The sequence below is a fragment of the Fringilla coelebs genome (genome assembly GCF_963513975.1).
Source record: "Fringilla coelebs genome assembly, chromosome: 1".
Taxonomy (NCBI): Eukaryota; Metazoa; Chordata; class Aves; order Passeriformes; family Fringillidae; genus Fringilla; species Fringilla coelebs.
This window is the reverse complement of record NC_140028.1, coordinates 117,025,102-117,047,856: the sequence shown is the minus strand read 5'-3', so window position 1 is coordinate 117,047,856 and position 22,755 is coordinate 117,025,102. Positions and strand designations below refer to the sequence as shown.

At 38.4% G+C, this 22,755-nt stretch overlaps 1 protein-coding gene across 1 annotated transcript in view; it reads right to left on the bottom strand.

Annotated features, from left to right (window-relative positions):
- Positions 1-22,755, bottom strand: part of SATB1 (SATB homeobox 1) — a 72,665-nt gene that overhangs the window by 4,354 nt on the left and 45,556 nt on the right. Inside the window, exons 9-10 of the mRNA XM_084206545.1 lie at positions 21,777-21,932; positions 60-263 (exon numbers count right to left, since the gene is read on the bottom strand). Coding sequence (XP_084062671.1) covers positions 60-263; positions 21,777-21,932 — 360 coding nt within the window. The remainder of the gene's footprint in view (positions 1-59; positions 264-21,776; positions 21,933-22,755) is intronic.

The window sequence follows — 22,755 nt, the reverse complement described above, 5'->3', positions numbered from 1 at the left end:
TGCTCCGTTTAAAGCTTTATTTACTTAGTGCTCTGCGGGATTGGCCAAGGTAAACTAACCTGAATCTGTTCTGCTGGCACATGGATAATGTGGGAAGGCCTGTCACCATGGTGATGAACTGCATTGCTTTCTTGTTCATAAATGGCATCGCGTTCAGGCTGAGGAAGACTGAGGAACCTTCGGATCATGGAGAGATTCTCCCAGAGGGTCCTGTTTTCTGGTGATGGATCTTCTTTCCAACGTAACAGCTCACAGAGCCACCCCTTGAAGACAAAACCAGCAAAACATTAGGTATTTTTTCATCCCACTGCAAGGGGCAAAATGAGGGTGAAACGTGTACTTTAGGGGTGCTGCATTCTCTCATCCTCTCACTTGATCAAAAGGGCTTTCACTGCACAGGCTGGGCTTAAAGCAAACAACAATGCACTGAGAGGCTGCCCAGCCATTTCACAGACCCTTACCAACCCATAGGCATTTTGGAAAGCCTCTTCCCCTTGGTCTCACACCACAGCGCTGCTATTTGTTTGCTTGACTGTGGGGCTGCCTAACATAAATCACAGCAGTAGAGGAACTCCCTAAAATCTCTGCAAAAGACAAGAATGCTATGACTAGATGCAGTCAAGTGATAACTTCTTAATATTTGCTACTAGAAGAGGTTTCTCTGCAGGTGAACTTATTTTAAGTGATACATAACTGTTTCCAGATTGTCCTCAAAGACCCAGAAAAAAAACAGTCTCTCAGTTTTATGTACAGGATTATTAGGGGTTGGGGGGAAGGAAGATGTGCTCTAGCTTCTGATACACCCTTTATACATTTCACATCAAGGACAGGAAGGTGCCTATGAGTCTCTGGGCTACATAATATGAAGGCGGCTAAAGAATCCCCTGCAAGAACTGAAGCAGTTGCTAATTTGCTTCTGAAAGAGACATACGAGTACATCACGAAAATTTAATGTTTCTTTACATCTTCTTAAAATTTAATTGGGGATTTTTTTTCTCAACTGTGCACTGGTAGTTCTAAAAGAGGAATGCAAACCCTCTAGCTAGGACAGTGTACATCACCAGAAATTTTCTAGTGTATTAAAATTTAGGAACAAAATATTACATGTATAAAACATGCATATTTCCTTTATTTTAGCTTCAAGGATCTGTTTTCAAAAATAGGTCCATGCAGTTTTATTTCTTAATGCTGTAGAAAAGATAATGTGACATTTTATTGAATCAACAAATAATATAAATGTACAGAAGCTTTTAGGTCCTTTTTATATGCACCAGTAGTGGATTAATGGTTTATCCAGACTGGTTTATTAACAAATACAATAGACTCATAGATATGATATAGATATGTATTTTCTTGAAGATACTCATATCTTTAGCTAATAGTTAATAAATGCAGTGTAAAAATATTCCCACAACAGGAAGACTAAAAGTAAACAAATAATGTTAATGCATTCATATTGTATATGAAAATATTTAGTGAGGTGTGTATAAAAACTGGAAGTATATTTGCCTGGAAATAAGTGAAAAACTGAACAAATGACACAGAAGAAAATGCCCCCAAGAAACTATCAAAATGACAAATGTTATAGAGACGGTGGTAGCAGAGCTGAAAAAGCAAAAATTTAAATGGGGCCAAAATCTGCCAGGTGCTCATGAGGTGTGTGAGGGAGGGAGCGGAGACAGGGGAGAGCAGGGACAGCAAAGGGCTCCCCTACACCCTAGGGATGGAGCACACCCCATTCCTTGACCATGCACCAAGTGGGGATGCTGAATATTGCCCCAGGGTTTATGTGGAAATGTGGCCAAATGCCTTCGCACAGAGCACACAACACTCAGCGTGTCCTGGCTGGAATTGTATGGCATGTTTTCAAAACAGTAGCAAGGGTCTCTGGAATCTCATGGAATGTATTAGCAGGGCAAGCTCTCCCTGCCCCTAACAAAAACAGCACGTTGCTCATGGCTCTCTGCTCAGCTTGCATCCACAGGGATACTAAGTGCTGGATTATCTCAGCAGCAGTATTCCTTTATTGCAGTAAGTTAAAAGTGCTGCACTCAGAAAGCAGAGGCAGCTTGTTGGGGATGGAGGAGAGATGATGATGAAGATAAACCAATCTAGATCTTTTAACTGAAGAGCAGTTACAAAATTCTTAACGAAAGAATCCCAAAGCCACAAACCATCCCATGCCAAAGAGGAAACATTGTCCTTTGGTTGTCTGGAATCTGCACTGCTTTGCACTGAAACTGTTGGTTTTCTTTCTAAAGTGGTGAAGCAAAAAGCAGAGCTGTCTATCATGACAAGTTTTGTGGAAGAAAAAAAAAAAAGACAAGACAACCCATCTCCACCCATGACACCTCCCCAAGGCATACGCACAGGCTGGAAAAGTTGCACCATGCATTTAGAAGCTGCACATGTTTTGTCTGCTGACCATGGGAATCACAGGGTTTGTTTTTTCATAAAAATGCAGTAGAAACACTTTATAATTAAAAAATATCCAGTAGAAAAAATAATTCCTAGGCAATAACATTTTCTGTTGATGAAACATATTTCACAACAGTTTTTGTTAACTAAGAAATACTTTCTGCCCTTACTGTCTTTTCTGTTTCTGTATTTACTAGGTCAGACCTTATTTTTATTAACTACTGATAGCTAACATTGTATTTTCAACATTTTTCTCTCAATTTTTGCATTGAAATAATACTTCTAATGCCTTATCTAAAATTATTTGATGAATTGTAACCTGAAACATGTCTCTGCTAGCCTTTCAGGGATTTTGAGATAATGAAGACAGATACTTCTGACAGGGTACACAGACAAGATTACTGTTCTACCAAAATGTCTCTATTCCACTTGGCACATTTTTAAAGTAGACACACTCTGATGAAACATTTGCTGGAAAACATGGAAACAAACAACTGAATTCTTTTACAATCACAAGGATAGAAACAATTTTTGGTCTTCATGGTTTATTTCCGCACATTTTTATGAAAGCTGATCTCACCAATGTTCTCAGATGAGATAGTGGACGGACAGCAAGAGAGGCTGTAGGGGCTTCGTTTGTTAAGAGAGTAAGAACTTTATCTCAATATGCTTTCTTTTGGTTCAAGACAAACAATTAAAAATAGAAGTATTAATTTAGTTTCTGGTTCAGAATCCTGTATGTGAAATAAAGCTCATTCATAAAAGTCACTTGCATGAGAAAGCATGAAATGTTTTCACAAAATTTAGGAAAAAAAATAATCCAGACTTTTCTAATGGTTAATTTTAAGTTCTGTAAAATTTAGAAGTTTTGTTTCCATTTGATGTAAAAAAGGTATGAAGTATGCAGATAATGCAGCTGAATTTACAAGTGAATGTAACAGGGCTGGTTTTTCTCCTTTCATACTTTTTTAAGTCTAGAGCAATTTCTGCCTAGTTTCCTTTTTTTCTTGTCTTTATAGTTTTACAGGAAGTGGAAATGACCACAAAATAATAAGGAAATATTTATAAATCAGATTAGATCACAACCAGTTTATACAGCATATAGAGTACATTGTTAAGGAAACAGCATTAAAACAATGAAGTTGATGCATTTATGCAGAAAGGCAAATCCCCCAAAAACTCTGCAATGACATTGGGAACAACCTTGATTTTAAAACAGAGCAAATTTGCCAGGCAACATTACACTGAATATAAAGAGAGTACAAAGCAAAATATAAACATTAGCCACATGTAAATATGTTTGGAGAACTTTCAGGATGTTACTACTTTTCAAACTGACAAAGTTTAATTTGACACCTTCTGTTCTAAAACCTTTGTTTCTATTCAAAATCACGCCTTTAGCTGCTATCAATCACTATGCTCTCCCTATTACTTAAAATACTGGCATGGGCCCTGGATAAGCTGAAAATGCCATGCAGATGAATTCTGAGATAATATGTTCAAACCTGTTATATACAACACAAATCCTGTAAAGTTATGTATTGTAAACCTACATTTATTGGGAACTAAAAGTCTTAAATCCATCTGCTACAAAGAAAATACTGTTATGCACTTTCAAGTAACCAAGTACCATCTGCAAAGGTCTTGCTACAGTAAGCAAGAAAATGGTGAAAAAAAAAAAGATGCTAAACCTAAGATATTTAAAATAAATAAGAGTCTTCTGTCTGGTTTTCTGATAGGGATTTAGTAAAGAAACACAAGACATTAGAGGAAAAAAAAACCTGTGAAAGCCGAACTGCCAAACTATTGCAGGAAAAGCGCAAAGAGGATAACTGCCAAAACTTAGGCTCTGCAATACCCATGAGCATGCTTATTTTAAAGAAAGCATCTATGCATTTTATCCATATATCCAAATTCTATTATTTTCAGTTAGACCTCTGCTGTGCTTAAATAAAATCTTCTGCTCTTTCACATAAGAGTTTCTAATAAAATATTCTTCCATTCTTTATTATTGAAAGGAAAAAGAAATCTACACCTAAGGTGTAAATATCTACCCTAATTACATTAAATAAGGATAGCCTTACAATAATGAAAATGTTCTCTGGCCAAAGCTTTCCAAATCAGCAATAAACACACCTAGTCTGAAAAGGGAAGGCTACAAGGTGAAGCAATTGAACTTGTTTGGTTAATTTGTTACATTGAAAATAATTTGCCAAACGATGAATATTTCTTACAGAATAACAACGACTTCAGCATTTTTTAGAAAGGGTGTAGCTTAAATCTAAAAAGGGAAAACATTTTAGAGGATCAATGCTAAGACATGCTCAGGTTTTTTTGGTTATAGTATATTTAAGATTATTTTGTATCATTCTCTGGGGTATATAATATAATAAAAATATATGGTGTTAAAAGAAATCAATCTAAATGGAGAGGTATTTGATACCAACATTTTAGCAGAAAGTGTGAATTGCATTTCAGCATCTACCGTGAACAAAGACTAAGTACATAATCCATTAAACAGTACTTCTAACTAAAAAAAAATTGAGTATTGTAGACTAAACTAAAGTAGGCATTTTGAATGAGCACATTTTCAGCAACTAACTAGAAAGCTAGCAATTTATCATTCAACAAATAATTTTCTACTTTTAAAAGAATCTGTAAGTGTTACTTATGCTAATGAAGACTGTTTTTAATCTGCCCACAAACATGCTAATAGAGGGCAATTTTTATTATTTACAATGCTGAAGGCACTCCAGTTTATAGAACGCAGATATGAAATTACACTTGGTAAAATGGGCTCTTAATTGTCTGAGCAATCCAAATCCTTCACCTTTAACAGGAAAGCTTATAGACAAAACAAAGGAAAAGAACTCAGGGACTAAACTTTAAATATTGACTTTTTCCCCTTCAAAAGCCATCCAACTTGCTTTACAATCTCATTATTGTTACAAATGGCTGCACTCATCTTAGATACTTCTATTTCTTTACTCAACAGATTCCACATGTACAAGGAAAGAAAAAGGGCCAACCACTACCATATATGCATATAGTATTAGTCTTTAGTCTTAAACTTGTAAGCTGCACACTGCACAGAAAGGCTGCTTTTGGAAAAGTCATAATACTTTGAGTGAGATATATAATGGTAGCAAAGGAGTACTGAAAGCATTTTAAATTATTTACTAGGTTAAAAGGGTGAAATGGTACTTTAAATACATCAAATTTCATCATCTGGGCCATTTTTTGGTGGCAAAGTGGTATTGATCTTTCCAAATGCTTAAAATTAACTATTTCCAGAAGGTCATTATTTGATTAAAGGCATTAAAGTTGAGGGCAAGAAATGATGCACTTTGTCTTCTTTCCCATTCAAATAATCGTGTAATTTAATCAGAACTATCCCTTCATGTCCTGTAATAAAAATGTTTGTCTTAAGATATTGTTCTTTACCTAACATATTAACCTTTAAATGTTATGAAGTTCTTAAGAATAATCTCTGCTTAGAGAAGATTCTTCCATAATGCAATGAAAGGATCTCCAGCATTTAAATTGATAAGGCCAAATTTCCCCTACACATTGATTGGAAAATGCATTAAACCCTTCAACTGAGATTTCTCACCGTGTTGAACAGGATCAAAAATTCAGGGAGTTCTGAATCAGTAAACTCATGCATTGTAAAGCAAAAATAAGCAGATGTCACTTCAGCACAAAAAAATATGACCAATAAGTACCAATGGACACTGCTTATTTTCTCTGGGAAATGCTGTTTGTGCTACATTTACATTATCTGGAAAAACAGAACAGGGAAAACAGGGAACACCCACTGCAGAGTAAGAACAGAGCATTTAATTCAAAATTCATTTTCATGCTAAGATCCCTTAAATCTGACTTATTTCTGTGTGAAATACCTGTGGGTTCAGACGTGGGAACAAGCCTACCTGACAAGAGCAGTCCTTTTTACCCTTAGATGTTATTCTGGAATTTCCTGCTGCAGGAAAATTCGTTCTGACTGCAGGTTTATCTTTCCTAAAATACATAAAGTGTCCTGGCTAGCTCCTATGCAAAGCTGAATAGACTTAAGAGCTTCACAGAAGAACCGAAGTCTATTAAAAGAAAAGCCACTGGGTATTTTTATAAAGAACTGGGAAAACTAATAGCCTACTGGACGTAGCAATTTTTGATACTGACCAAAACATTTGTTAGAGTTCATTGTAGCTTATTTTTTCAGGAAATTTTAAGCACCACTTTCCTTCTGTGAGGCATATAGTTTTGACTAATTTTAAAAACAGCAATGAATATTCAATACTTTGAGATTTTCCTATTTTTCTAAGAAAATTGTGCATCTTGAACTTAGGAAGCAAAATCTCATTTTCAGCTGGTTCCACAAGATGAGTAGAGATACCAGAATATGAATTCTCTTCTCGATATGTTGCCTAAAGTGATAATAAATGTACCCAGAACAATGGTTGCATTAGTATTTTATTTACGCTAATCAGCCTTAAGTTTCAGGCTTTGCCTTTGAGCATTGTCCTAAATCAGAGAAAGTTTGAAATCTGAATCTGTCCTTATATCTCCAGATATTCCTGGTTCATCTATTTTGCTGGCTTTCATTACTACAATGTTGAAAAAGGAAGCCAGATGTGGATTTTAAGTAAATCTGTATCTACCATCATCATAGACGAGATTTGAAACTGAAAACCCCACAACCTCATAACAGCTTTTCAGAAGAAAGGTAAACTTCACTGGCAGAAAAAAAAAAACTTCCTTTGAAAAATACTGAGACAGATTATGCCATTCCTTAACTTTCTTGTCCAACCTATTATTCAGTTACACCATCTGTTTGCATGGTACCTCCACCTTTTGTCTGTGCGGTGAAAAACAAATGACCAAATACCTAGCAGTGGTACACAAATTTTCAGTGATATTTTAGGGGAAAAGGATTCCTAATGTCTCTTCATCCCTCTGCCTTTTCCTCTCCCTAGCTGTAGCATTTCAAAGTTAAATACATGTTTCTATTCTTGTAAACATCCAAACAAATAAATAGGAAAGGAAATTTGCTAAAGCAACATCTAAAATTCAATGACAAGCATCCAACAAGTACAGAAACAAAATGATATGGAGAGCTGCTGTGTTCTCCCACAGCCTTGTCTGTCATACCACACCTCTGTTTCTACACAGAGCCATGGTGAGTGGCCAAAAGCCACTGCTTGCAAAAAACTACCTAGATTAAGGTCTGAGGCTGCATCAAAACTGCTCCCTCTCCCCTGTGTATGAGCACTGCAGACAACACCAGCTCATGGACAGAAAAAACCTGACCTGTAACTCTAAACCTGACTGAAAATATAAGTATCATTACTTTTTAGTTGAGTACAGAGGAAATTCAATAATCTAAATGAAGGGCTTCTCCCAAGCTTGCTTTCTCAGATCCCTTACCTTTTCTTTCCCCTGTTAAAATGTATCTTTTTTACAGCATTGCCTTCAATTACCTAGCAATGATAGATAGGCACAATCCCTCATCAAAACCACAATGTATATACCTTTGAAAATCTTATATAAATGCAACTACTTTCATATGCAAAAGGAGAAAAAAGTAATAGATGCAAAAAAGAATGGGTGCAGCTTTACTCTGCCTTCCTGTCCTCCAGATCCTTCCTCTTTCACACACACCTGATTCAATTGGCATTGTAACTGTGAGAGAACATCTGACAAAAATGGACTTAAAAATAATAAAAATAACATAAAAAGAAAAACCACCTGCTAATTATTAAATAAGCCAGTCTTAGTCTGGTACATTACTTTTTATAGTACAGTCATATAAAATGGGTCAATGGGTTTCACAGAGGGTGACTGATAATATATATGAGCCCTTTATCTTTTATTTAAGCAGAAAGAAGTACTGATTTCACTGCAATATCAATGTGTCCCTTGAAAGTAAATACAACCCTAAATTCAACCACGACCCTTAACAGCCCACATTTATTTTTTCTTAAACATGCAATCAATTTTGTATGGCAGCTATATCTGCAGTTTAGTTAGAGAAGAGTCTTTAATAGAAAGAGCCTGGCAATTTTAAAAATCTTTTTTACTACTATCAATTTACAGTGAACAGCAAATGTTTATTATTACATTGCTTAAAGAGATTTAACATTTGCTTTGGGGGAAAAGACCTCCAGTAAAAGAGCCATTGGGCCAAAGTGTTACTTTTGTAATTACTTACATGCTAACCCATCATGTTGTTACATATATATATTTTTTTAAATATTATAATTTCCCAGATGGAGCAATTTAATTTCATGGCTTCTTGTCACATGTTTTTTCCTTTCCAGAATTCATTTTGGATCAGAGGAAGATCTACCACGCTTTGAGGAATCACAGGCTCACAGATATTTGGACTTCATTGTAAATGCAGTTCAGCTGACAAGATATTCCAACAAGTGACATCATTCCAAAACATACACAGCTCAAATCCATTCTCAGACATCATTTCAAATTTTCACAGCCTAACTAAAAGCTTTAATATAGACTTGAATTAGACATTTAAATATTCTGAGAAAATGTCTCATCTCTTGCAGTTAAGCTGGATTCTGTGGCTCTCAGTTTCACAGTGAAGAACACTTAATGCCCTGATAAAGCCAAGGGTGAGGGGAGTCTTAAGAAAATTAAAAAGAAACTTTTCTCTGACTTTCCTCCAGATTTTGTTAACCACAGCAACAGTCAGAAAATTAATAATGTTCATTATCTCAAAGCAGTTAAAAAAAAATCTTTAAAATCCACACCTGTGAGAGTTCAATGCCTCCCAGCAAATGAGAAGGGAGCAGCCAGAAGCACGTATCTCGCCCATGGAAAAAGAAAGGCAGTGAAATCCTCAGAAAGCTAAAATACCCTTACTTGGAGCACAATTGCTTGCGGCAGAAACTTAAAATAATAGGAAAGCAGGATCAAAAGGGAAGCTGGAGAGATCGGGTTTCTCTCTCCTGGGTGGGAATCAACACAAGAGTGCTTCCAGGTAGTTTGCCATCAGGCTGAGGTCAAGAACAGCCACGAGGGAAAAGTTCCTAGAGAGAGCAGCTCTTAGTGTTACAATTTTCCTCACTAGCCAAGAAGAGTGCCAGCCCAGCTGAGTCCCAGTCCCAGCTGTATTTCCAGACAGCAGTTACGGCAGTACCTTCTGCCCTTAAAGTCAGGGACTGCAGGGAGCGGCACGTGTCTTCCTGCCCTGAGCCCTCCCATCCTGTTCCTCAGGTGAAAAAGATCAATCCTTTTAAACTCTCTCTTTATATAAAATAGGAGTAGCAAATGATTTATTAGAGGTGAAGCAAACTGGCTCCCTTAAAGCAAAAAAATATAAAGAAACTAATTCAAGCTTCTCAGTGTTTTGTTGTTTTTTTTTTTTAATAACTGGTCTTACATAAAGAGTGGAAACTTCCTGTATCAGTAGAGCTTTCTCTTGCATGCTATAGGTACTAAAGATGCTAAGAACCAGGCTCAGCAAAATAACCAGTCACCCGAGTAAACCCACAGATGGTAACTGATATGTGTGCCATTCTTGCTAAGCTGGGGGTCCAAAACTTCAGGGAATTCTGCTAAGGACTTCTCAGTCCAAACATCTTTGCCTTACAAATATTCTAAAAACTACTTATATGCTTCTAAAATTCCATCCTGAAGTAAGAGAACGTAACACTGCACAGGAATAAAAATGAGATGCCCCCTGAATAACAATGTGCTTTCAGATAGAATCTGGCAGATTTGAAATTAGATAAATATTTGCAAATTGGAAATTTCCCCACTTAGCTAGCTGCATGCCTGCTCTAGCCTATTCAATAGATGCCAACAGTTCGGGCTAACACATAACCAAAAATCTGAAGTTTGACTTAGAGGTTAAATTTGAAGAAAATAAAAAAAATGGATGCAATGAGAAACTATTAGGAATTGCAAAATAAAAAATTTATCTGTAACAAAATGTCATCTCCTTTCTCACTTTGCACTAGAAATCCTGCAGCATTCTTTCAGGTGTAATGTGCTTTGAATTACACAGTTTAGGGGAGAACACACACATCTGTTATTTCTTACTCCTGCCTTTGCCCAGCTGCCCTTCACCTGATTTGCAACTGGTCACTCCTTTAACAAATTGCTTCTTGGACTGTTACTGTATATCTGTGCTTGCACAAGATGCCTTTATTCGTTGCAGTTACATATTTAGCAGCTCGGTTTTTCAGCAGGAATTCTACCCTGTCATTTCCTGTTTAGTTACGGGTTGAGCTCGCTTTTGTTTTCTGTGCTGTTTACTTGGTACCCTGCTTCCCCCACAGCCGGGAACCACAGGCTGCTCGCTGACTCCTCAGCCTCCTCCTCGCCTCTGCCACCACAGCTTTGTTTTCTTTTATGCCCCTAGTTAACTCTCATACCGCTCACTCAAACTTTCCCCCTTTTTATTAATAGATATACTCAAGCTTCAAAACCCCCCTGAATCAGTGATCTGCTCACAGAAGGTACAAGCAACCTGAGAAATCAAAGGTATGGCTCTTTTCCTGGCTAAATCCGTGTCACCACACAGAGAAAGGGAACAATGCTTCACCCTAAAAGCCAGCAGTGCTGGTGACCAGTCCAAGGGCATGGAGTGCCCACACTGTGCCCCACCCACAAAGCAATATGTGTACAAAATCATGGTGTGTGGGGGGATGTGCCTGGGGTGGGATTCCAGCAGGCAGGGGACGGGGTTAGGACAGGATAAAGAGGCAGATTGAGCAAGACTGGGTGGTGAGGGTGTTTAAGGGACAGGAAGGGGTGGGAAAAGTCCAAGGAGAACTAAGAGAAGTGCCATAGTGAGAGGAATAAGAGAAGGTGGTGAGATAAAAACAAAACAGAAGGTGAGAGTATAGAAAGCAGGAAGAGAGATTAAGAAAATCCATCCTGCCAGAAACAGCACCTCTTGTCAGGCAGACAGCAGGTGCTGCCTGGGGAAGAGCTGATTCACACATCTGGAGTGTAGGAACCAGAACACCTCTACCTAAGAGAGAAAAACTAAAAATAAAAGACTCAGCGGAGGTGGCAGAGGGTGCCATACTTCCTTCTTTTGGCAATCCAGTGCTTCCCAACTGCATGACATTTTTTGAATAGCTTTCTGGAGAAATGAGTGCTGTATTTCCAGATCTTTGCAAGAATCTTGACAGTTCATTTCAGCATTGCCTCGTCCAACATGAGCCTTTCCTGTCTTCCTCTTCATCTTACTTCAGACTTATTTTTCTGATATCTGCACCCACAATACTTCCAGGGCTTTGGCTGCTCCTCCAGAAAATGATTTTCACTTTTTTTGGGGCCTGCACAGATCCTGGGGGAGTCACTAATGGAGATGGCACTGCCATGCAGTGAGGGACACTGATGGCACACCCGCACTGACCAACTCAGCTCTGGGAAACCAGTAATGCAGCCAGAAATGCAGCCATTAGCTGCTGGCCAACTGGTATGAGCGAGTCTTTAACCTTGCCTGCAGCAGCCTGGGGGGCCACTTACATAGCCAAATTTCCTGCTATAAACTGCACCTTCAGTGGCTTTCAAAACCTGTCCTGTTCACCTTCTTGTGACTGACTTCGAACACTGAGTCTTGGCTCCCTGAGTCTTGCACTTTCAATATTGCCACTGCACCACAAATCTCTGCCAATGGATAAAACAACCTCTTGCTAACGCTACTTTTTTTTTTAAACCTCCCCTGGAAGCCTTATTACAGATTAGATTTGATGAATTTCTATCCCATGTACTGCTCCGCTCCTCCCACCTGACAATACCTGGAACAGCTTTCGGAGAATCTGCTCAGTTCCATTCTGCACACTTACATTTTTTTTCCTTGCTGTAAAAATTGTTTTAGAGTCTTATAATTAAAAATTTCTATCAAAATAGCATAGATTTTTTTCTCTGTGTAGGAAAACTAGCCAACTGTGATCTACTAAAAAGTAGATGGTTTAAAAAAAAACACCATACCAAATACTGATGGCTGTTTAATTAGGGAAAGCTGAACAATTTACCTGAAAAAATGAATTTATGAAAAAAAGCAAAACAATTTAGAGAAATTTCTAGTCTCATAAAACACGTTTTCACAAGAAAATATTTAATTTTTCATTATTTGTCTTCAAAAGAAATATCGGAATATTTTAATGCAAATACAGATCAATTTTCCATTTCCAAAAATTTCTAAAGACTTTGAGGATTCTTTTTTAAAAAGAATCTTTTCCCCAAAGGAAGAGGTACAGGGAAGGGTTAGCAAGGAGACAAAATCCACAGTGAAAAACTTTGGCAGAAAATTTTATTTCTGCTAAAATTTAGGTAGCAGTGGAAACTACATTTTTTGGTTAGAAGCTCTTCTTAAAATGAGGTGTTTGCTGGCATGTTATTTTGAAAACCAGCACAGTAGGATGACTTCTTTAATAAGTGGGCATAAACCCCAGAGATCAGAAAGTCTCACAGTGAATGACAAACCCCTGTGCGGTATCTGATTTCTTTGCCAGAACAGGGAAGGTTTTTAATAAAGGTCAAAGACAAATAATCTCCAAAGACAGCAGTGTCTCTTCCCCCTGTATGTTTACTCTTTTATTTCACCCCTTTACAGCTAAAGGCAGACCTTAACACACACACACACACAAAAGGAAACAACAACCAAAGAGGAGGGAAAAAAAAAAAAGCCTGAAATTTTAGTTACACCACATGTGGTTTTCATTTGTGAAAAATGAACAAGCTGTTTGTGGTTAAACTGTCTAATCTGCTGTTATCAATCTAGCACTGCATTCAAGATTTACAGGATACATCAGCTTCTGTGCCACATTAGCTGTAAAAGGGAGAGGGGGTGGGAGGAAAAAGGAGGAGGAGAGAGTTTATCCTGAGGAATAATATTTCCAATGCAGCCACACTCACACTACATCTGGTTGTGCTGGTAGCGGCAGTTAAATTGAAATATTTCACAGCGTGTGTCAGAAACATGCAGAATGGTAATTATGACAGATCTGATTAAGCCTGAGTGCCACTAGCTCCCTGGCCAGCTCCGGTTGTGCAGGTGTGACCTTGTGCGTGCCTGCGTGTGTAAATAAAATTAATTACAAGCGAGAGGGCGAAGGCTTCGGTGACATCACAAAGCGGAGAAACTCCCAAGGGGGAGACCTAATGGAATATTTTCCCTCAGTCTAATAATACAGTTCATATTGACTTGAGGTAATTAGTGGGATCATTAAAGCAGTTTTCCCGGCGTATTTGGCTGCCTGATCAGATTAGTGAAAATGTTCTTCAGAACAAGCCCTGTGTGGTCTGCCAGAGAAGGAGGAAATAAAAAGCAACAAAGCATATTTTGGAATGATAAGCAGCGCTGGACTTTTTTCATGGCATTTTGCAGGGCCAGTCCCGGGAGCCTGGGTGCCTGACTCTCCTGACCAGTTCAGTCTTTAATCCCAGGTGCACATGCTCCTGCTGCACGTCACCTGAGACTTTTTAATTTTTCTTCTTCTATACTTCAAAACTATGCCATCCCTCAATGCTTAAAAAAATCAGATAAAAGGCTTGTGGGATCGCAAGCCCTAGAAGAAATACATTAAGATAACTGGGGGAAGGAAGAAGAATAAATATGTGATCAGATCCTCCCCACCTCTCCCCAAAAGTCTGACAGAAGACTGAAGGATTGGTTTGAGGATCATTAATGTTTCCATTTCCTAACGAGCTTACCCCAGCAGAAGAAAAAGGGGGGGAAAAAAGCAAGAAGTTTAACTATGATATAAAGTCTTCCACAGTAACAGAACACAGAGCCCTAATCAAGAAATGGACCATTTGTTTAAAAACAGTCTATTGAGCATGCTCTACCTTGCAAATGGAATATGCCAAGCTCTGTCACAGATGGCAAGCTTTGACAGTTCCCATCCGTAGCGTCGATACTCGACAGTTCAGCACAAGATCAGTGACATTCTGTCTCATTAGAGCCACGCTAATTATCACAGCTAGTTTCAGGGGAAACCATGTGTTGCAATGGTCAATTTGAAGGAGTCTGTGCATCAACAAACTGGTAATAAGGATCAGACACCTTATTATATGACAGCATGCTGCCTATGATCTGATTTACTGAATCAGAGGTACTGAGGCAACACTGAAGCCTGATGGGTTATGGAATCGCGTGTACACAATGAGTAGCTGAAATATGCTTTAAAAATAAAAGGGAGCTATATAGAAACAATACAAATAAAAAATTTAAAATGGTGAAGTTATAATATGGAGTTTTTTCATTTGACATTAAGACATGCAGAGATGTTAGAGATCTTGTCAGCCAGTTTTATCTTTAATCAAATCATATAAGATAAATAATTCAAAATGAAAACTGTAAAATTATGGATTATGCTAAATTATAATTCATTACATACTCTGATTTTTCAGTTTCAATAACATGTACCAAACATTCCTTATGTTGTGCCGTCTTGATGCTTTAACATAATTTTATATTTTGTAAAGAGCTTTCTCTTCTTGGCTCTCTTTTTTCATTTGTACATTTAATGACTTAAACTTGTATTTCTCCTAGCTTCTCTCACTCATTTATGCTCTTTCCACCAGACAAAAACCATCCAACCAAAACCCCCCACTCTGCTGTTTCTGGACACCTGCGGGCCGCATCCTGCCAGGCACTCAGCGGTCCCAGCGCCTCCCAGGGACGCGCCACAGGCTGCAGCCACGAGAGCGTTAAGCATTAACTCCCAAGCAGAGCAGGGCAGGTGTGCACTGTATCCCTCCAGGGAAGCTCTCCTCAGGGCTCAAATACACTGCATCTCCTGAAGCTGCTACCAGTGCTTTAAACGGCAGCATTTGAACAGCTCCTGCTGCCACCCGTCTGGCTGGGAACCTCCAGCCTCAGCTGATTTGACCCCACGTGTAAAGCATGCTCAGGAAGCACTCTTTGTCATCAGTGTGTCAACAAATCTAGCCTTTGCCTAACATGTTGAAAGGGCTACCTGGCTCCAAGGTTATGTGGGCAATTACATGCTGATGTGAACCACCTTGAAAATTTTAAGGTGGTTTCACTTCAGTGCATCTTTGTTGATTCATGAAGCTGCCGTCTATTCTTTATTAGGGGGAACCCAAGGCTCACTGAAGTCAAGCCATTCCACCAAAGCCATACCAATAAAGTGGGATAAAGTCAGGATCAGTGCCAGCCCTTTCTTGGGTCTACCATGATCAAGAGATAAGAGAGTCAACTAAACTCAATTTTTCTACTCCCTTTCTGAGAAGTTTTTTTTTTAAAAAGCTACAGAAATTTCCTGAGATTTTAGCCTTTATTTCTGAGAGGAGATGTTGTAAGAGGGATTAGGGATGGGGCAGCAGAAGGACATGGAACATTCATTTTTTTCCCCCTACCAGAAACCTGAAAATCTTTTTTCCTCTGACCTGGGCAAGACAGAACACACTATGACTCTGTAACTCGATATTTTGTGAAAGAAACAAATCAGCTCTATCTGCCAAGTTTCACAGTTTCACTGAATGACATGCCGTTTTATGGGGCAATTCTTGATCGCATGCAAAAGCCCATCTTGCTTTCTCAGTTCACACTCTTCCTCTTGCATCCCTGCCGACACCCGATCCCACCCGACTCCTGCTGCTCATGGCACCTCTTCAACTGCCAGAGCAATCACCCCCAGGCAATGAGGGGGGAGGAAAACAACATTAAAAAATAATAAAAAATAGATGTTGCTGTGCGTTTTTGCAGCTAATGTTTTCTAACTAGTGTATCTCGCCTTTGCACCGGGGTGAGGGGTTTATTTCCAGGTGGACCTGTGAAACAGCAGACCTCAGAGTACATTGTGTTTCCACCTCGCGTCTCCCTGTACAGCATCCCCCCCTGCTCCACAGAGAACCCATTGTACACTGAGGCTGGGGGGGGAGAGGGGGGTGGGGGGGGAAGGAGGTTTTTAAGCCAAGATTTAAACCCAGGAAGTGACTCAGCTGCTCTGAGGGAGACAAAGGCAGGAGAGAACTTGACTGAGAGCAGGGTGATGGGCGAAGGACTGAGCCCCCTCCTGCCCTGCAGGTTCCACCCCTCTGGGCAGCCCGAGGTGCAGTGCCTTGAGGAAACAGCTTTGGAAATAAATTTCAAGATCCCCTCCTAAAGCCACATTGTTACCAGAGGGTTACTCTTGGTGATAAAAAGGTTTCTTTTCCTCCAGCTGGAAAATAGTTGAATAGATTGTTCTATATCTGCGGTAATGGCATGTTACATCTCTGTGCCAGATCCACAATACCGTGCTTGTTCAGTGTGGGAAGCTGTTTAAAAATGACTTTCCTATTAGAGTATATAGCTTAGTCTCTAGATGGAAAAAGCCAGATCAAAGATATAGCATTTATAAAACTGCTGGTTAAAAAGATAAAAGTGAGATAACAGACATCAATTTTTCACTATAAATCTCTAGGTTTACTACAACATTAAAATTTCCAGTAAAAGCAGGGTTTTATATACCTGAACTCTAATGGCCTATTCTGAAAATATTTATGTCAGGAAAAGCATGGTATTTGCATGCCAAAAGCATTTTTAGTGCCAATGTTTAGCATTCCCTTCCCATTTAACTCCTTCCCATCTACTCATGAGTGCTAGATGCTCTGCCTAGTGCCTACCCATCAGATCTCCTCACACAGCCTCCTGGAAGAGAACACTCCGAGTGTGGACAATGGCAAAAAGTCAAAGCCTTCTAATTAAATAGCCACTGCATAAAATACTTGCCTGATGGCTCAGGATAGTGTCTCTAGCATGGTCTGAAAATCACGATTTTACCTCCACACTTTGCACATGAAACTACTACTAACCAAAGCGAAAAACAGGGACAGAAGAACAGGAAACCAGGCAACACAATACAACAGCTCAGAATTAACAGGTCAGAATTCTACTTCATTACAGGAGCTTTCTGGAGGTATGGGTAGTACTCCATTAGATTTATTTTAAAATCAAAGCATGATTCTGTGAGAACCAAGTATCTCATCTTCCACGTACAGGTATTTTCATTCGGTGAGAAGGGAGGGCATTCAGCACCCATGGGGCCATAAAGAGCCATCAGCAGGATTGACTACAGAAGAGTATTGATTTCACCCATTTATTTCGCTAAAAATTAACCTTCTTTAGGTAAATAATGCAGGCTAGCGGCCTTAAACTGTAGTGCATGGGACTCTCAGAGGTATGGAGCTTGATATTACTCCAGTTTTTGCAAACTGTAATTTCCTAAATTTAAGAAAGCTTTAGCAATTTAACCTGATTTTCAGCAAAGTATTGCTTTCTTCCCTGCTTCATACTAGCACATACAAGCCACGGCTTTTCAGGATAAACCATAACATAAATCTAACTTATCAAAACATAGCAAACATACAGAAATGCTACAAGTCTCTACCTGCCTTATCTCTCAGGGCTCTTAGGCATGGCGGTTTTGTTTGCTTGTTTATCTGTTTTTATGGAATAAAATTAGATTTCAGCATCTGTCACCATCAAGGAAAACTCATCCCTGGCTCCCACATGAGAACATCGTAACCACTGCAGAGTTACTGAACCATGATACCTTAATGATCATTATACAAATCAACTTTTTCTTTTTTTTTTTAATAACAAAATTAAGAATGTGCTTCCATAAGTACTCAAATCAGACTTTCAGGTTATAAATTTAATAAAAATGCAATATGATGAAATTGTAAAAGCAAAGTATGCCACAAAATTTTATGTATGGATTCTTTAAATTTAGAGTTATTCAAGTGTGCTGATTAAATTTTAGCAAATAATACTGTTGGCATTGCCACTCTGCCATCAAGAATCAACAACCTGCAAGAAGAGACAGAACACTTGGTAAACCTTTCTGTCTTCCTTTTGTGTGAATTTTTGCAAAGCTTTCTTTTCAACATAATCTAACAAAAAACCCATGCAGGTCTATTAGAAAGACAACCTACAATAGAACCACAAGATTTTAAACATGGACATTACGTGCTTTGCCAAATAAAGTTCTAAAACTCCCCAAAGATATGATGTATTCCAGGAATTTGAATTGTAATATCTTCCTTAGCTCCTCAGTATAATCATATTAACTTTTGAAGCATATATTTTGAATTAAACAGATTTTTAAATTATTCTGCAGATAATATATTGATCCTTAAAAACATAGAAACTTAAAAAATATACAGAATGTATGCATTCCTGTATGGGAAAAGCATTCAACAATTGAAGGAATGTCCTAGCTTTGTCCCCAAACCCGTTCAAACCCATGTACCAGATAGGCTCTTTCCTTTGGGAACACCAACAAGCTGCCAGCAAAGTGCACTTTGAAACTTCAAGTAGGCAAATCATCCTGTACCTGAGTCAGCAAATGAATTCTCTAACAGTGCTGCAACCTTTGCCTGACCCCAGGACCTGTGCCACAGCAGCCGCAGCACCCAGCTGCTCTGTTGAGCATTAGGTCCACATGCGGTTGGTGCTTCGCAACTCAGGAGGATTGAAAAATAAAACTGTAAACCAACACATTATTTTCTAATATGTTTCCTCCAGACTTTTCATTGTAACAAAGTGATTATCCCAGGATTTCCAGTTCCACTCTTGCCAAAGGCACTAACACAGTGTAAGGGAAGATGCTCGTTTTTTACCTGGGTGCTACCCAAATAGAAACTCCTGTAGCGCATCATTTAGTAGCAATTCTGTACAAAGTGCTCTAGTCAGCAGAACATTATCTGCAGTCTCCTGGCTCAGGCAAGCCCAGCCACCTTGCAGATGCTGGCTGCTTAGACATCCAATCTAATGTTGCCCCAAATCGGTTTATTAAAAAAAAAAAAAAAAAATAAATAAAGGCAAGGCCTTCCAGGCCTTTGTCCCCTCACAGAGCTAGTTTAGGTCACATATGGTTTTACACCACAACTCCAGACTGCACTCAGAAATTAATTAAGTCCTTATATCCAAAATGAGATCAAATCAGCAATGTTCAATTTTAGCAATTTTTAAAAACAAAAATGTTAATCAACACATCATTTTCTAATACGAGTCTTTCAGACTTCTCAGTATAACTTGGGTTATCTCAGGATTTCCAGTTCTGAGTATGGAACCAATATCTCCAAACTGAAAAAAATATCAGAAAGAGATCTCTCTCAAGAGAGGTTCTCTTAGAGAATACGTTTCAACAAGCCTCTTTTTTGTGCAAGGGAGACTTTTTCCCCCAAGAAATGTTTACTTGTATCACTGAAGAGCTCCAATGAAGAATCTTATACAAAGGATACATGCACATGCTTTAGTATAGGTGGCAGTGCTACATATTAAAGGATTATTAATTGGGTTACTTGCAGTCAGCTAGTTCATGAAGAGCCAGCACATCCTAGTCTACCTAGGAGGTTACTTTTGCAAAGCAGCTTTCTAGTACAAGTGACACTATTTAACTACAGACCTGAAAGCTTGCTAGACACATAAATTACATTGCTCAAATGTGGGAAAAATAACCTCTGAGAACACAGGTATAATCACCAGAGTAAAATGGAAAAGAACTAAGTGTTTGGTGTTGTTTTCTGTATTTAGTAGCAAAGTTTGTACAAGAATCTAAATTTTATACCAATGCCCAACTAAACCTGCACTGCATCCTCTGGAAGCTTTCAGGCTTCATTTTGATTGCCTGTCCCTTTGAAAGTCAGCACTGAAAAGGCTGACCCACCTAGAAATGTTAAGGCTTTGCACTTAAATAAATACACTATTGCACAAATCAGATCAGAACAAAATTATGTGGGCTGCTAGATTGGCTTCATATCTTAGCTTTACAGAAGACTGCAATGGAAAGGGGAAGGTGCAGAAAACGGACAGTTCTCTAACCCCAAGTTTTGACATGTAAATAAAGACATCTGAGGAGCACACAGGTTGGAAGCTGCTGTAACATTCTATCATAATTAGAAACATTTCAAGAGCTCTGTAATTTCCAATCAAAATTACAGTAATTTCCGATATACAAGCCATGATTCATGACAGAATTTTTACATTCCATGGGAGATTATAGTGGCCTGATGTATGACACACTGAGTACAGCACTAACATAAACAATTCAGTTTAATGTTTAAACAGCACTTGGTGTTTAGAATCCCACAATAAAAGAAACATATTATTGTTGAAATTATCACTTTGACAGTGATTGAAGGGTAGGCAGGCATGTGGCCTATAAAGCTATAATTTTTACAGTCCACAGCTTGAGTTTAATCATTTTGATACAACATTTCCAAAATATCCCTTTAAATGCTCCTTACACCATATAACTTAAGAGACAACATCCTTTCTGGACAATGAAGTGAACTCCAAAATGTGAACAGCACAGAAGTCAAAAGTTAAAGCCTTGTTAAAAAGAAAACCAGCACTAAAATGCTGATGGCCCAAGAAACATCAGTCTAACTGAGCTTCACTAGCTTTCCCTGGAAGATGCTGAATTTTTCTATGATGTAATTTTAGAAAAATAAAGAAGTAGTGATTAAGTGGATTTAACACAATCTAATATGAAAATTCAACATTTGATTTCTTTCAAGCATTTGTAAAACTATAGCCTTTCTCATTTTTCTATATGTTTTGCCTTTACTTCTTGAGTACATTCTCACTTAAATGAATGCATTCACATACTCCAGTGATCTTTCTCAGAAGACATGTCATTTATGATAATCACACCCAACAAGTGCCTGCTGATTTCCCTCTTGCCACTAAACTTGACAGAAAATCTTCAGTTAAAGAAAACAAAATAGGAAACCACAAAACAAAGGCTTAAAACTGAATATGCAACATATTTGTATGCATGCAACCAGGTAACTAAGACATTGTGTTCAACACAATTATACATTTTTTCTCAGCTATAACTTGTACAACTGTCATTTTTTGCGGCCTTTTTTTGTTGGTTTTCTTTTTTTTCTTTTTTTGACAGTCCACCTCTCATGCACAGTCTCACCAGCGGATCTGACTAAATATTTTTTTTGCAAAAAACCAGCAGCCCAGTGTTTCTCATCGCAGCACATGAAATTGCAAAACACCAAAGCCTCAAGATGAATTTGGCAGCAATACCCAGATCTTGACCACAGCTTTTTGCCACATCCACACCAGCTAAGAACTGATGAACCTGATCCTTTCTGAGCCACGCCAAGATCCATGGGCACACAGGGAAGGTGACTGGCTGGTGGGAAAAAGGGAGTGAGACATCTCAGGAAGCTGCTTCTCTACCCTGTCTGGGGAACCAGAGGTTACCTCCAGACTTAGGAAGGAGCTCTGTGTTGTTGAAATGGGCTGATACACTGACCCAGCTACCCATTTAAACTCACATAGAAACTGATCTGGGGGAATAATTTCACAGGACATGGAGCTCTTTGAGCCCTGGGAATTTTACCTGGCTTTTGGTTGCTGCAACCTTCGCAAACAGTGCTTGGGACACCTTAGCTCTCTTCATTTCCTGCTGAATCTCATCATAAATGGAAGCATTAATGTTCATGGAATTGTTTTCTGGTTTTCCATTCCTCTCTGTAGCAATAGTAGCAGTTTTGACCTAGAAAATATGAGACATTTTTCATTATGAAAAAGTTATTTTCCTCTCTTTCCCTCCCTAAGTAGTTCCCCTTTGCATTTTATTCCTTTTATCCAATCTTTCTCTGATATTCTTTCAGCATTTTGCAGAATAAACATTATAAGTTATCTATGGTTCCAGCAACTGGGAAATGGAAAATTCAGTGCATTGTAACAGGTGAGTGCATCTGAAAAACGAGTTACCATTAACAGACCATGGCAAATTTCAATGTCATAAATTAGGTGGAAACCTGTCAAACAGTCTTGTAGAGACTTGTGAATCCTTAGATGATTTTTTTACCCCACAGAAATTAAATGAAAATTGTAAATGCAACATAAAAGAATCTCTAATGAAATAGAAATCTGTCAGATATATCTTGATTCATATCTTATGCCCAGTACACTCAAATGCATGATAATGTTGAAAAGTTGTGGCTTTAGATTTAATTTTTAAAAATTTATCTTATCAGTTTGGTTTTTAAGCTGTTTTTAAGAGACAGTTTAGAATAATGCATACTTTAACCACTCCTTCAGGAAACCGATTCTAGTTGTATTTCACTTACATACACCAAATATTTATTCTTCTTCCAATCCAGATTAAATAAACACCAAACATGTAAACAAGACAGAGTAATTACAGTACCACCTTTATCCTACATCTGCAGCATTAAGGAAAACAACAAAAAAATACATCAGTAGCGACATGATGTGCAGGAGACTATCCTTTCCTTCATCCTCTGGAAATGATGGAAGTGATGTTTCAACACCAAGCATCATCCCACCAAGGTTAGACTGCAGTTTCTGCA